The 17079-nt window shown below is 38.3% G+C and overlaps 1 protein-coding gene across 3 annotated transcripts in view; it reads left to right on the plus strand.

The window, feature by feature from the left end:
• SOS1 (SOS Ras/Rac guanine nucleotide exchange factor 1) overlaps positions 1 to 17079 on the plus strand; it is a 250299-nt gene that overhangs the window by 113172 nt on the left and 120048 nt on the right. For all 3 annotated transcript variants that reach the window (XM_037807581.1, XM_037807582.1, XM_037807583.1), the window contains exon 2: positions 6521 to 6646. In XM_037807581.1, the coding sequence (XP_037663509.1) occupies positions 6521 to 6646 (126 nt within the window). The remainder of the gene's footprint in view (positions 1 to 6520; positions 6647 to 17079) is intronic.

The following is a 17079-nucleotide window of genomic DNA, read 5'->3' on the forward strand; positions in this document are numbered from 1 at the left end:
AGCGGGCTATCCTCCATGCCAGACACCGAGACATTGGTACAGCCCGCTCCTGCCGTGCTTCACTGCGTGGTTGTCACCATCATAACCACAGCTGCTCCTGGGTTTTTTTTTTTGTTTTTTCTTTTTTAAAAGAACCAGTCCATCTCCAGATGCCAACCCCCAGTTTCCCCACACCGCAGCACAGCCGCCGGACTTTCAGCCGGTTTACTCACTCGTTTCAGAATGCAGAGTCCCGGTTTCACCAAATGCACGGTCTCTGTGGATTTAGCAGACCTTCTCTGGCTGGTGCATCGCTGTAACCGGTATTCTGGGTCACTTTCTGGCTTTTATCTGGTATTTTTCATGGAGGTGTTTTTTTTGCCTTGTCTCACCTAGCCACCATCTTAGGTTCTCCCTGGCATCTGTTTTTATGCACAATTTCCTTTGCTCATAAGGACCTCAGCCCTATTGGATCATGGCCCAGCATCACTCAATTTGGCTACATCTTAACTAATAATAATAATATCTTCAGAGGTCCTGTTTACAAATGGGTTCATGCCCACAGAAATGTGAAATGAGACACAAACATTTTTTTGGTTGGGGTATGTGATTCAATCTACCATAGCATCATGTATTATTTTCCGTCTGCACAAACTTAACTCCTTGTTTGATTTATTTACCTAATAGATTTCATTTGGCTGTTGGTAGCCATCAATAATTAAAATGTTTGAATCTGAATTTCTGAAATTTTATGTACGATTCAAGGGTGCCAAACTTAATCAACATTGGATTAAAAGCAGTTTCTAGTTCTTCTTTTTTTTTTAATCTTTCAAAGTATGATTTAACAAGTAGTTATGTAGGAAACTTCCAAAGTTGTTATGAGTTACGGTACCATAGTTTCATTTATTTTCTTATTGTGAAACGTAACATATATACAAAAAGGTGATAGCTTTCAAATGTCAATTTAACAAGTCGATATAGAACAAATTTCAAAGGATGCTGTGGGCTACAGTTCCACCATTTCAACTCTTTCATTCTAGCCATTCTAATACCTGAATCTAATTCCTAGAGATTCAGTTTTCATAATCCTTTGTTAAATTCCATCTTGTCTATTGCTACTCTTCCTTTAGTTCAATAACTTTCCTGATCTTCAGGGATGTCTAGGCAGTGACCACCCTAACTAGTTCATGTTCAAAAGGGGTTTCAACTTTAGAAGATAAGGTGACACATCTGGTTGATGTTTGTGCCAGTTTGAATGTGTTATGTCCCCCAAACGCCATTATCTTTGATGTAATCTTGTGTGGGCAGACCTATCAGTGTTAATTAGATTGTAATTCTTTGAGTGTTTCCATGGAGATGCGCCCCATCCAACTGTGGGTGATGACTCTGGATAATTTCCATGGAGGTGTTGGCCTGCCCATTGGGTGGGTCTGAATTTAATTACTGGCACACTATATAAGATCAGACAGAAGGATCAAGTTTGCTACAGCCAAGAGGGACACTTTGAAGAAAGCACAGGAGCTGCAGATGAGAGAGTTTGAAGATGGCCATTGAAAGCAGACTCTTGCTCCGGAGAAGCTAAGAGAGGACAAATACCCCAAGTGCAACTAAGAGTGACATTTTTGAGGAACTGCAGCCTGGAGAGGAACATTCTGGGAGAAAGCCATTTCGAAACCAGAACTTTGGAGCAGATGCCAGCGACGTGCCTTCCCAGCTAACAGAGGTTTTCTGGACACCATTGGCCATCCTCCAGTGAAGGTACCCAATTTCTGATGTGTTGCCTTGGACACTTTATGGCCTTAAGACTGTAACTGTGTAACCAAATAAACCCCCTTTATAAAAGCCGATCCGTTTCTGCTGTTTTGCTTTCCCGCAGCATTAGCAAACTAAAACAATGTTCTTGAAGAGTCTATTGCCTCTGGGTTTTGAGACTTAGCTGTCATAGGAGTTCTCTGAAGGATTTAAGTTTCTGAGGTGTTCTTTGTTTTTGTTTACTGTAGTATTTCACTGCAGTCGTTATATATAATTTATGTGATTCTACATAATAAGTATGTATTTTAGTTTTAACTGTTTTTATATGTTGAGTGGTTTCTGTTTTAAGGACTCATGTTCCTGAAATCAACCACCTTACCAGACTCTCTAGTCTTAACCACTGTCCCCTTTCAAACTAATTCCAAGAAGGAAATATTTTAGCCCTCTAGTTACGCTTATGATTCAAACCTTTGAGTATTCCCGAAGTGAAAGCAAAGAGCAAATGATTTTATAAGTAGATAAATAAGGCCCTGCCCATTCAGAGTATCACTGTCTAGTAATGGAAAAAGACAAGGGAACAAATAATTATAATTCAGTGTGCCAAACCTGATAAAAGAAGTGTGATATCTAGTACAGAGGTTAGCACAGAGGAGAGTATAAATCTCTTGAGAGCAGTGACTATGTTTGAATCATCTCTGTATACCTAGCACCTAACAGAGGTAGATTCAGTAAGTCAGTTAAATGAATGAGATTAATTTTGCCTTAGAAAGAGACAAAAAAAACAAGGAAATCTTCCCAAATGAGGTGAGATATGGGTTTTGAAAGTCAAATAGGAAGAAAAAATAGTAAGAGAATGAATGCTCTCCAGGCTTGGAGAAAAGTGCGAGTGTGATTGCATGGCATGTTTCAGCAAACTGCATATAATTTTGGTTGCTTCAGTGTAAAGTGTAAAGGGATGAACAGATGAAGATGGGGCTATGTTAGTGAAGAATTATGTTGTTTCATGGGTTTCTCTGAAAAATAATGAACTTTTAAAAAATAACTTGAAAGGCATCCACTTAGGCTTCCTTGAACACCATCTAAAATGTGTTTTGGGGTACCTAAACCACCTCTTTAAAGTGCTTTTGTATTTTTTGAATGTTAAATAGAATTATTGTTGATTAAATATTTTTATTTTATATTTACCTCTAACATTTTAGTTTTATGTCAGGTTTTTAGTATAGTTATAATTTTATATAGTTTGTAATACATTGGGGTACCTTGTAATCAGTGATCATTTTGTGCATTTTGAACAGGTAAATGATTTATTTTTTTGGAGTATGAATATAAATACTGTGCTATATTTGCATTTATGAGATGCTAATGTTTACTGAAGTATTAAAACATCAAGTCAAGTTTTATGTAGACCTCCACTATATAAACAGATAGAGCCCTCTGGATACCCACTCTGTACCCTGATGGGGGGCTACTAGGACATTCCCCAGACTCCTCCAGGTTTGACAATCAAGGTTTTAGTGGAAAGAGTGAAAAGAGCTCTGGCCTGGATGCCAGGAGGCCCGGGTTCCAATATTTACAGTACTATTAGTTAGCTACAGCATTGTGGAAGTCTTTGTCTGATCCACCAAAAAGACGAATTGAGTTAAGTGACCTCTAAAGTCCCTTTTAATTCTGAAATTCTTTGGTTTTGTTAATCTTTAGCTACAGTTCGTATGATGGCACCCTTGGTTAGGAAGAACTGTAACCCCCAATTATAGCTACATCTTCCAGGACTTGTCTTGGTGGAATCAAATGCTGTTTACATTTTATTTTTTTCTAAAATAAATATATATATTCATTTGAAAAATATTTATTAGGTACCTTATTAAATATAGTGTTTCTTATTCAACTTGTTTAATAAGTTCCATTTTGTTCATGTTAAATTTGAGAAATTGGTAGGATAGTCAGGTGAATATGATTGGCAGGTAATTTGAAGTATAGTGTAAAACTGAGGAGAGAAATCAGAACTCAAGTTAAATTTGGAGTCATCTACACAAGTGATAGTTCATATTGTGGGCATAAATGTGATAACTTGGAGGAAAGAACCAGGGGAGCAGACAGGAAAGGATAGAATCCACATTTGAGGGATGGAGGAAGACGTAGAGCTGTACAAGGAAATGAAAAGGATCAAAGAGGTAAGAGAAGAAATTGAACAGATTATGTCACTGATATTAAGACAGATTTTCGAAAATAAAAGGGTGATTCAACTAAGAGCCCAATAGAAAGAACCCTTCATGTGTGTGTTTGAATTCACTCCTTGAATGAAGATCAGTCAGCTATGAAGACACAGGGTATCTAAGAAGACAATCTAAGCCAATGGGGGCATGTAATTCACTGTTGAAAAATAAAATGGTTGTCAAGTTTCAGTTAAAACTTAGGGGTGGTTTAATCATGCTGAGTGTTCAAGAGGAGTAAGTTTACAATGTCTTTTTTCTATGCTGTATTAGAGTATGTTTGCTATTGATAACTGGAAAGCACTAAACTCAGAATCACAAAATCAGGGTTCTAGTCGAAACCCTAGCCATTCGTTTAATTGTACAATAATTCCATCATCTAATATGGTATAGAGGTTTGTAAACAGATAAATTACAATCAGGCTAGTAATTGCATTTGTCAATTGAATGCTATTAGCCAGTAAGCACTGAGCACTTCTATCCAGTGAGTGTTTTACCTTTTTGAGAGTTGAGCATATTTTGCAATGTGTATTGTTTATCTCCTGGAGCTGCACTTTCTGCCATTTATTAATAGGAAACAAAACAATATTTACCAATAGTGAGTAACGAAGGAATGCAAGTAAAGCTATGATGAAAGATAGAGTTAAAAAAGGGACATAAACCAACAGGTCTTTTTTTGTTCTAAATGTTACTGGATCCTGGTAAAAATAATATAAACTGTATCTTTTATCCCCACCTGAGCCTCTCACTCCCTCTCCACATTCTCCCACCTCAAGAGGGTAACCATGGTTTAAGCAAAAAATATACTGAAATGATGTAGTAAGGTGTCTGAATTATAAATATGTATAGTACATGTGGTTGAGAACTGATTTCTGGGTTGATGACTTTCAAATCTGCTTTTGCAGGCCAGGCCATGTTCCTTTTTTTTTTTTTTTCTTTTTTTTTTTTTAAATAGCTTTATTGAGATATAATTCACATGCTACACAGTTTACCCATTTAAAATGTACAATTCATTGAATTTTAGTATATTTACAGATATAGTGCAACCATCTTTTTCCAACCCCCCTTCCTCCACCCTAAGCAACCACTGATCTTTATAGATTTCCCTATTCTGGACTTTCACATGAATGGCGTTATATAGTCTTCGGTGACTGGCTTCTTTCACTTAGCATGTGTTCAAAGTTTATTCAAGTTGTAACATGTATCAGAACTTCATTTTTTTTATAGCAGAATAATATCACATTGTATGGATATAGCACATTTTGTTTAACCATTTGTCCATTGATGGTCTTTTGAATTGTTTCTACCTTTTGGATATTATGAATAATGCTGCTATAAACACTCATGTACAAGTTTTTTTATGGATATATGTCTTCTTTCCTCTTGGGTATTTATGCAAGAGCAGAATTACTGGGTCATGTGGTAACTCTATGTTTAATTGTTTGAGGAGCTTCCAGACTGTTTCCCAAAATGGCTGCACCATTTTACCTTCTTCCTGATAATATATGAGGGTTCCAATAATCTCTCCACATCCTCACCAACATTTTTTATTATTTGAATTTTTGAGGGGGGTGTGTGTGTTCCTGTCTTTATTTTAAACAATAGGTTATGTCTGGAGTACAAACCCACTTTTTTTTTTTTTTTTTGGGGGGGGGGTGCATGCTCCATTTGATCTTTTTTTTTTTTTTTTTAATTCAGTTTTATTGAAATATATTCACATACCATACAGTCATCCATGGTATACAATCAACTGTTCACAATACGAGTAAGTAGTTATGCACTCATCACCACAATCTGTTTCTGAACATTTCCTTACATAAGAAAGAATCAGAATAAGAATAAAAAATAAAAGTAAAAAAAGAACACCCAAACCATCCCCCCCCAAACCATCCCCCCCATCCCACCCTGTTTGTCATTTAGTTTTTGTCCCCACTTTTCTACCCATCCATCCACACACTATAGACAAAGGGAGTGTGATCCACAAGGCCTTCACAACCATACTGTCACCCCTTGTAATCTACATTATTATACAGTCGTCTTGAGGAGTCCAGACTACTGGGTTGGAGTTTGGTAGTTTCAGGTATTTACTTCTAGCTAGCTATTCCAATACATTAAAACCTAAGTGGTGTTATCTATATATTACATAAAAATGTCCACCAGAGTGACCTCTCGACTCCACTTGAAATCTCTCAGCCACTGAAAATATGTCGTCTCATTTTGTATCCCCCTTTTGGTCAAGAAGATATTCTCAATCCCACGATGCTGGGTCCAGATTCATCCCCGGGAATTATATCCTGCATTGCCAGGGAGATTTATACCCCTGGGAGTTGGGTCCCACATAGAGGGGAGGGCAGTGAGTTCACCTGCCGAGGTGGCTCAGTTAGAGAGAGAGAGAGGGCCACATCTGAGCAACAGACGTACTTGGGGGAGACTCTTAGGCACAATTATATGCAAGTTTAGCTTCTCCTTTGCAGTAATGAGCCCCACAAGGGCAAGTCCCATGATAGAGGGCTCGGCACATCAAACCGCCGGTCTCAATGACAAACCCACATTTTAATTACTTTGCTTTTTGTTTATAGGTTCAAGGGCAAGTTCATCCTACACTTGAATCTAATGATGATGCTCTTCAGTATGTTGAAGAATTAATCTTGCAATTATTAAATATGCTATGCCAAGCTCAGCCCCGAAGTGCTGCTGATGTAGAGGTATGATATATTTTGCTTTATATATACTTTATGTATATCTAATCTGTTTGTTGTAGTGTCAGTGAAGGGGGTTAAGAGGTCTTCAATTCTATGAAATATATATGGTATTAAGAAAATGAAGATTGGATTTATTTAACTTTGTATTCAATATATGATAGTTTGTATTTGTTTTAGCTATTAAACTATTCCATAGTTCACTTTTAATCTAAAACGAACTTTAGTTGGCCTTTAAACCCTACTTCTTGATGCCACATTAATATACTCATACCTTTAAGAGTGGATATGTCCAGTTGTTTCTTTTGTTTTTTAAAGCCAGCTGGCCTTCCAAAAACATTTCAGCTAATCTTTCAGTCTTCAGTTGTTACATGTATTATAGGTGGTAAGTGAACTCTTCTCCCAGCAGTTGGAAGAGAGAGAAACATTTAAAATGTAGGAAGGAGGTTCTGTATTCTCTTATAAAGAAAACATGGTTCCTGTCCTTTATTTAAGGGCTTATAGTTTAGTGGAGGTACAGATAACTATATGGGCAATACTGTAATATGATAAACTATGAAAATGCAGTGTGAAAGGAGTGACTAACATAAGCTTTGGGGCTTAGGGATAGTTTCTCAGACATCAAATTGAGATCTGAAAGAGTCAAAAGTTTGAAAGAAGAAAGAAGGTTTGAAGTGCCCGTTGCAGAAAATGGGAGATAGAATTGGGAAAGTAAAAGGAGTTTTCTGGCAATGATGAAGGATATTTGACTTGAATGACCTTGAGTGTATGATGGTACAAATACTTGGATGTGTCTGACTTTTCCAGCACTCAAGTGTGGGCACAAAAGAAGAGTTGGCTTAATCCAAGATTGACATTTCACCATGGATATACAATAGCAATATGGAATAGTTATTAAACTATTCCATAGTTCAGTTTTAATCTAAAATGAACTTTAGTTGATTTATACTGGCCGTGCTTTATAACCTTTTCAGGACATAGCACACATAGAATGCAATAACATTTTTATGATACACAGTGACTGTGGAGGAGGTATCTCTGGCTATTGCAGGCCTTGTCCAGCTTCCCTAAGGGCTGAGGGATCCATATCTATGCATATCCAATGAAAAACTCTGCCAGAGAGCATCAGGGACTCTAAATTCGGGAGGGTAAAAGGTGAAACATCATACTAGCTTATATTTGCATGATTGCCATAGTATTATGCACTGTTCTAAACACTTCCGTATTGTATATTTCATTTAAATTTCATAATTACCCCATGAAGATTGTGTCAATGCTGAATCCTCAGCACCTAGAACAATGCATGAAAAGGCACTGAGGAAATATATCTTGAATGTATGAATGTGGAAACTGAAGCACAGAGAAGTTAAATAACGTTTCCAAGGTCAGTCACAGCTAATAAGTAGTAAAGCCAGAAAGTCTAGCTTTTTGAGAATGCATTCTACTAGATTAACCTGCCAGGAAGGAGAGGGTAGGTAGATTGGGAAAATATGGAGGGAACAGGGTATTTGAGTTCCCAGTGAGGTCAGAGAACTGATAAAACTAAAATAACTTAGTAAGAGAAATAGAAGAAGGATTGGGATCTGAGACAGAGTTGTTTGAATATAAGATCTCATCTACATAGTTACAGGTAACATAGTTATTAAGCAGGATGTAGCCATGCTGTGATGGCTGGACTAGAGGGGAATATCCCCAAGATGAGCTGTACAAGGAATTAAGAGGCCAGGGTATTTGATGTGTCCTTAATATAGATAATAATGTCATAAGGGATGGTGGTGAGACTTTACATGACAGTAAAAGTCTTCAGAAAGAGACTGATGTTCCAGAGGCAGTGTAGGGAATGAAGAGGATGCTATGTCAGTCTTCATGTGGAGTGTGGAACAATGAGTAAATAGTTCCTATTCTAGAAGTCTTTAGATTACAGTTGAAGCAAAGAGTTGTTAAGGAACATTGAATTACAGTGGATGTAGAAAAGATTGTGCACCATGGAGTGGTGATTCAGTTTGATTTTTTAAGTAATTCAAAGTAGGTTTCTTATATTTTTATCCCATTTTTTCCATTGAATTGTAAGGTCAGTCTTTTTCATAATTTCTTCTAGGCATCTAATTACATTGGGCTTTACAGAGTAGATCTAGAATAGAACTGGTTGCCGGACTTTCTTATCTTACTTATCACTCATATGTTGGTACATTCCAGGAATTTACTAGTTTTGTGACATTAAAAATTCAAATTTAGCTCTTTTCCTATTTTTTGTACTGTACCTATGTTTATCTAATTTCTTTCTTTTAATTAATATGTAAACTAAATATATCATTTTCCAATGTTATACTAATGAGATTCTCAGTCTTCCACTAGCATAGATTTAACCAATATCTAAGTATTTAAGACCCTAAATAAAAAAAGAATATGTTACAGATATTTAGTACTCATCTAGAAGGGAACTTCTGGGATATCTAAGATACTTACCTTATGCTCCATCTTGTTATTTTTTGGCATTTAACTTGGGCCCTTGAAAGATGTAGCCATATGAGATTCTAATGAGCTGGCTTGCAATTGGGCTGGAATTTTGCAAAAGAATGCATGACAGTAATATAAATATTGCTGTTTAATAGGACTTTATAATTTACAAGTACTATTATATACATTTTGTGTCCTATAACAACACTGTGGAATAATTATTCCCTTAAATTGACTCTCAGAATGGTAAAGTAGGTAAAAAAGATGGAACCTGGGTCTTTTCCAATCAGTGGTCAAATACTCTTTACCCCATACCTAATTTCTTGAATGGTGTGGAGATATGGAAATGTTTACATGGGTAAAATGATGTCTTCAATTCTTTGATGAGGAGATAATTTTCCATTTCCTCCTTTCCCTAGCATTCAATATTTCTTTAGTACATCTACAGTTTTCTTTTGAAATAATAAGGTCCTGGAATTTAACAAGCCTTTCAAATACATTTTGGGGTGAGAGAATTCATGACAATTTTGTAAAATTTTCTGAGGGCCATATTTAAAAAAATGTACTTTAAAAAAATAAATCAGATTCAGGGGCAAGATGGCAGCATAGAGAGAGTGGAATTAAGTTAGTGCCTTGGAACAACTAATAAACAAACCCAGGAACAACTAGTAAATAATTTGGAATAATTGCTGGGGGACAACTGTGACTGTCCACACGTCGCACACCAACCTGGATTGGAAGGAATGCCTGAGATCGCAGCATAAAATCTGTAAGTAGAAACTGCAGAACTGTCCCGGGAGCCCCCTCCCCCCCATGGCAGGCTTAGCTGCAAAACCTTGCTGTGGGAGAAAGCAGCATTCCTGGAGCGAGCGAATATAGCTCAGCCCAGCTCCATCTGGGGTTTTAATTAATAAACATGGACTGCTGAATACAAGTTACAAACCCCCAACAAGGAGACAGAGGCTTTTAGCGACAACTGACCTTAAAGAACCAGGAGACTCATCTGTCCCTGGAGGGGGAGTCCAGAAGATCAGATGTTACTGCTGAGCAACGAGTGAAACTAGGGGGCTGTGTACTGGCTCAGAAAGGTGGCTTTCTGTCCCTTTTTCTCTCTCTCAACCTGAGGGGCTCAGCAGAGAGGCCTCAGCCGTTTTCAGTTCACAGCACTCTGACCCAGACAGGGGTGGAGGTAACAGAGTCAGAGAGACAACAGTTCAAATGCAGATGATAACTCCCTAGGGGATGTATCTTCCCTAAGAGTAAGGAGCTGGCCCAGCTGTCCCTTCAGAACCAGACCTCAGAGCCTGGGGGAAAACAGCCAAAACAGAAACTGTGTGAAGGGGCCACACCTCCTTATACCAGTAGGTTGCAACAGGCTAACAGGCACCACCTGCTGGGCAGGTTAGGAAAAGAACAGTGACTAGAGACCTCACAGGAAGTCTGTCACTCTTTAAGATACAACCTGAATATAACCCCATTCTGAGACTTGAAGCCGTCTGGTCTGGGAAAATTTGACTGGGGTAACCAAGGAAACCAGATGCCTAGACAACAGAAAACTATAATCTGTACTAGGAAAAATGAAGATATGACCTAGTCAAAGGAAGAAACTTACACCTCAATCAAGATACAGTTGAGATATTGTTTCACTTTAATGAAACAATCTATTAAAGACTTTCAAAAAAATATGCTAAATCAAAAAACAAATCAACAAGTTCAGGTTGATTTGTTATACGATCATCTTCAGGAATCAAGGATACTGGATTGCAGTTCAACAGTTTCAGATGTTTTTTTCTAGCTATTCTAGTACACTAATAACTAAAAAGGGATATCTGTATAATGCATAAGAATAGCCTCCAGAATGTCCTCTTGACTCCATTTGAGATGTCTCAGCCACTCAAACTTTGTTTTCATTAATTTCTCTTCTGCCTTTTGGTTAGGAAGGCTTTCTCAATCCCATGATGCCGGGTCCAGGCTCATCCCCAAGAGTCATGTCGTATGTTGCCAGGAAGATTTACACCCCTGGGAGTAATGTCCTACGTATGGGGTAGGGAGGGCAGTGAGTTTACCTGCCATATGGGCTTAGAGAGAGACAGGCCATGTCTGACCAACAAAAGTGGTTCTCTGGGGTTGGCTGTTAGGTACCATTATAAGTAGGCATATCCTCTCCTTTGCAATAACAAGCTTCATAAGGGCAAGTCCCAAGATTGAGGACTTGTCCTACTACAATGGTATTCCCCAGTGCTTATGAAAACATTAGGAATTCCCCTGGTGGGGAAGTTTAATGTTTCCACATTTTCCCCCAGGCTCTCAAGGGGGCTTTGCAAATACTTTTATTCTCTGCCTAAATTACTCTGGGATGTATCAGTGTCTCACGCTGCCCTTTGCAATCCAACCAGTTCTCGCACTCTATTCAAAAGTTTCCATGTAATTATGGTGTTTGAATAAACTGACCATACAAGTTAAATTATATAGTGTGCTGCAGAAAGTACAGATTTTGCACCAAATAAACATCTTTTCCTTTGGTCTCACACAGAAGTTGAGGTTTTAAAACACAATATCATCCTTTTCCCTTTAGTCTGGTTTACCTTAGTTCTAATCAAGTCCATTTTGTTCATATTTCTAATTGAAGTTCTGATCTTTTTTTGGCATTTTTAATGTTTGCTGTATAGGGTAATGTTGACATTCATAGCTGCTGAACTCTGGCTCTGAGTCTCAGGTGTCACACACATACCCGAAGTTCCTGGGACTGACCATGTTATAAACAAACAGCATCTCAGAATTTAGAGATAACCATTACAACTCATGAATAGATGTGACTACTGTAAGAGCTTACAATATAGGAACCTTTACCATAAACCTTCCCCTGATAACCTATGCTCTCAGATTAAATTCTCAGGGTTGGTACGTTATAGTTAGTCCATATTATTGAGGCATTATAATGTTTGTCTTGTTGGTTTTGGCCTATTTCACTCAACATACTGTTCTCAAGGTTCATTCATCTAGACTCATACCTCACAACTTCATTTCTTCTTGCCACCACTTGGTATTCCATTGAATGTATACACCACAGTTCACCATTCCATTTATCAGTCAATGTACCCTTAGGTCATCTCCATCCATCCTGAATCATGAATATGGGTGTCATAAATCACCAGTATGCAATCTCCACTCATGTCGCTGCTCTCAGTTCTTCCAATTATATACTCAATAATGTGGTTGCAGGACCATATGGTAACCCCATAGTTAGCTTCCTGTGGAACCACTGCTCAGTCCTGCAGCTGGGCTGCATCTTTCTGTGTCCCTACCAACAGGGAATAGGTGCATCCCTCTGTCCACATTTTCTCCAGCTCTTATATCCCTCTGTTTATTTTTTTAACAGTTTCATTGACACATCCTAGAATCTACCATACATAAACAGTCAATGATTCTAAGTATAATCACATAACTAAGCACTTATCACCAACACAGTCTGTATATTTCCATCTCTTCCCCAAAGAAACAGAAAACAGAAAAAAAAAAAAGAACAATAAAAATACAGAAGATAGAAGAAAAATAAAAATAAAATACAGTGAAGAGTACAGACAATGTCACCACCACCAAGAATTCCATATCACTCCCTTATATCCCCCTTTGGTGTATTGCCTTTGTTACCATTTACTATAGACTTTAGTTTGCATTGTTTGTAATTTTTTTCCCCTGTACCATCCAAGTTTCAACACCTTGCAATGTTGACATTCATTTGCTGTCCCTCATTGAAAAACATTTTTATATTTATACATTTCTTCACCATCACTGACCACTCTAGGTTTCACTAAGTTATACAATTCCAGTCTGTATCTTCTGTCTTTCCTTCTGGTGTCACATATGCCCCTAGCCTTCCTCTTTCAACCATACTCATATTCGTCTTTGTTCAGAATACTCACAACATTGTGCTACCATCACCCAGTATTGTGCTATTCATTTCTGAATATGTACAAGCAATCCTGTTGAGTTTTCTGTACTCCTTCAGCATCAAATGCCCGATCTGTAATCTCTTTCTATCTCCTGATAAACTGTGTTCTCAACTCTCAATTTTCAGTCCATATTAGTGAGACCATACAGTATCCTTCCTTTTTTATCTGGCTAATTTCACTCAACGTAATGTCTACTGTCTACCATTTTGTCTTTTGGATTTTATATGTTCATATCTTACTTTTTTACTTTTTTTCCTCTCTCTCTCTTTTCACCCTTACTGATAGTCTTCATTTCTACACTCCTCTCGAAACCTCTCTCTCCTACCTTTTCCTATCTGCCTGTAGTGCTCCCTTTAATATTTCTTGTAGACCAGGTAAGGTGTCTTGTTCACAAAGTCTCTCAGTGTCTGTCTGACAGTATTTTAAACTCCCCCTCATTTTTTTATAGTTTTTTATTGAGATTGTTCACATGCCATACAATTATCCAGAGATCCAAAGTATACCCCAATACCATCATACAGCTGTGCATCCATCCCTACAATTAATTTTTTTCAACTTTTAGAGCATTTTCATTACTCCAGAAAAGAAATAAGACAAAAAAAGGAAACTCAAATCCTCCCATACCCCTAACCACACCCCTCCATTGTTAACTCATAGCATTGGTAGAGTACATTTGTTATTGTTGACGAAAGAATGTTAAAATACTACTAAATGTACTATATATTTTGCAATAGGTATATTTTTTTCCTTATATGCCCCTCTATTGTGAACTTCTAGTTATGGTGTCAAACATTTGTTCTAGTTCATGAAAGAGATTTTTAATATTTGTACAGTTGATCATGGACATTGCCCACCACAAGGTTCACTTTTATACATTCCCATCTTTTAATCTCCAACTTTCCTTCTCGTGACATATGTGACTCTGAGGTTACCTTTTCCACCACCTTCACACACCATTCAGCACTGTTAGTTATTCTCACAATGTGCTACCGTAATATCTGTCCATTTCCAAACATTTGAGTTCAACCTAGTTGTACATTCTGCTCATAATAAGCAACTGCTCCCTATTCTTTAGCCTCATTCTATATCCTGGTAACTTATATTTAGTGTCTGTGGGTTTACATATTATAATTACTTCATATCGGTGAGACCCTGCAATATTTGTCCTTACATGTCTGACCTATGTCACTCATTATATTGCCCTCAAGTTTTCTTCATCAACCCATTTTTTAAGACAGTTTTGTTCACAGACCGTACATTCTGTCCTGAGTAAACAATTGATGGTTCCTCGTATAGTCATGTATGTATGTATTCACCACCATCACCACTATCTATATAATGACATCTCCATTTCTTCCACAAAGCAGGAGGAAGAGTCAAAGAGGGTAGAGAGATGAGAGAGAGAGATGAGAGAGAGAGAGAGAGAGAGAGAGAACGACAGCTGGGAAGCAACAAAAGGAAAGACAGCATTACACTAAAGTAGAATAAAGAGTCAGACAAGAGTCCCATACCCCTCCCTTATGTCCCCCTCTTATATGCATTTAGCTTTGGTATGTTGCCTTTGTTACATTAAAGGAAGCAAATACAATGTTTCTGTTAATTATAGTCTCTGTTTGCATTGATTGTATTTTTCCTCCAATACCTCCCTTTTTTTAACACCTTGCAAGGTTGACATTCATTTGTTCTCCCTCATGAAAAAAACATAGTTATACATTTTCTCACAATTGTTGAGCACTCTAGGTTTCACTGAGTTACACAGTCCCAGTCTTTATCCTTTTTCCTTCTGGTGTCCCACATGCTCCTATCCTTCTTCTTTTAACCATACTCACACTCATCTTTGTTCAGTGTACGGACATTGATGTGCTACCATCACCCAAAATTGTGTTCCTAACCTCTCACTCCTGTCTTTTCCTATCTGTCTGTAGTGCTCCATTTAGTATTTCTGTAGAGCAGATATCTTGTTCACAAACTCACTCATTGTCTGTCAGAGAATATTTTAAACTCTCCCTCATATTTGAAGGACAGTTTTGCCAGATATAGTATTCTTGGTTAGCAGTTTTTCTCTTTCAGTGTCTTAAATATATCACCCCACTTCCTTCTTGCCTCCATGGTTTCTGCTGAGAAATCTGCACATAGTCTTATCAAGCTTCCTTTGTATGTGATGGATTGCTTTTCTCTTGCTGCTTTCAGGATTATCTCTTTGTCTTTGACATTTGATAATCTGATTATTAAGTGTCTTGGCATAGACCTATTCAGATCTATTCTGTTTGGGGTATGCTGTGCTTCTTGGATCTGTAATTTTATGTCTTTCATAAGAGATGGGAAATTTTTCATTGATTATTTCCTCTATTATTGCTTCTGCCCCTTTTCCCTTCTCTTCTCCCTCTAGGACACCCATAACACATACATTCAAGCTTTCCATGTTGTCATTCAGTTCCCTGAGACATTGCTCATATTTTTCCATTCTTTTCCCCATCTGTTCATCCATGTGTAGGATTTCAGGTATCTTGTTCTCCAGTTCCTGAGTATTTTCTTCTGCCTCTTGAGATACGCTGTTGTGTCTCCATTGTGTCTTTCATCTCTTGTGTTGTGCCTTTCACTTCCATAGATTCTGCTGGTTGTTTTTTTGAACTTTCGATTTCTACCTTATGTACACCCAGTGTTTTCATTATATGCTTCATCTTTTTTGCCATATCTTTCTAAACTTTTTGAATGAATTTAGCATTAGTTGTCTCAATTCCTGTATCTCAGTTGAAGTGTAAGTTTGTTCCTTTGACTGGCCATACCTTCGTTTTTCTTAGTGTAGGTTGTACTTTCCTGATGTTTAACCATCTGGTTTCCTTGGTTACACCAATCAGGTTTTCCCAGACCAGAACTGGCTCAGGTCTCAGAAGGAGGAAATATTCAGCACCAGGCTTCTGTGAGGGTGTGTCTTAGAAGATTGACACACCGTATGAGGCCTCAAGACACCATGCTTTTCCTAACCTGCCCAGCAGGTGCCACCTGTCGGCCTGTTGCTCCCAACTGATGTAAGGAGGTGTGGTCCCTTTAATTCTCAGCTTAAGTTGTTTCTGGTTGATTGTTTTCCCCCAGGCCCTGGGGTCTGGTTTTGAATGGAAGGCGGATAGTGGAGTTGGGCACCACCTCTTTTCATCTTAGGGAAGGTATACCACCTAGAGAATTTTCATTTGCATTTAAATAGGCTCTTTGTCTCTCTGACTCTGCTGTCTCCCTCCTTGTCTGGTTAGAGCACTGCAAACTGAAAATGTCTGAGGCTTTCTCCACTGCAGAGCACTGTGAACTGAAAATGGCTGAGTCTTTCTCCACTGAGCCACTCTGGTTGAGAGAGAGAATAAGGGACACAAAGCCCCCTTTCAGGGTCAGTCCATGGCCCCCAGTTTCACCCATCAGCCAGACAGCACCCAGTCCTCTGGGCTCCCTGTCCCGAGACCAAGAAGTCGTCTGGCTCTTCAAGGTCAGTCTTTACTAAAAGCCTCTGTCTGCTTTTGGGGATTTGCAGCTGTACTGAGCAGTCCACGTTTGCCAGTTAAAACTCCAGTTGGCGCTGGCCTGAGGTATATTCACTTGTTCAGAGAGTACTGCTCTCTATTTCAGCGAGGCTTTGCAGTTTGTATTGTCTTGGGGGTAGGGGGCTCCCAGCTCTGATCCACAGTTTCTACTCACAGATTCCATGTTGCAATCTCAGGCATTCCTCCCAATCCAGGTTGGTGCATGATGTGTGGACAGTCACAGTTGTCTCCCAGTAGTTATTCCAGATCATTTACTTGTTGTTCTTGATTATTAGTTGCTCCCAGGGACTAACTAACTTCCACTCCTCTCTATGCTGCTGTCTTCTTCTATTCTTTCCCCCTCATTTTTTTAATAAGAAATTTTATTTTGATATAAATTCAAACTTACAAGAACAGTTGCAAAAACAGTACAAACCCCATACATAGAACTCCAGCATACCCCTCCCCCGATACTCCGATCCACCATCTTTAACATCCTGTCACATCACTATTTCTTTCT

Source organism: Choloepus didactylus, chromosome 17, assembly GCF_015220235.1.
Source record: "Choloepus didactylus isolate mChoDid1 chromosome 17, mChoDid1.pri, whole genome shotgun sequence".
Classification (NCBI taxonomy): Eukaryota; Metazoa; Chordata; class Mammalia; order Pilosa; family Megalonychidae; genus Choloepus; species Choloepus didactylus.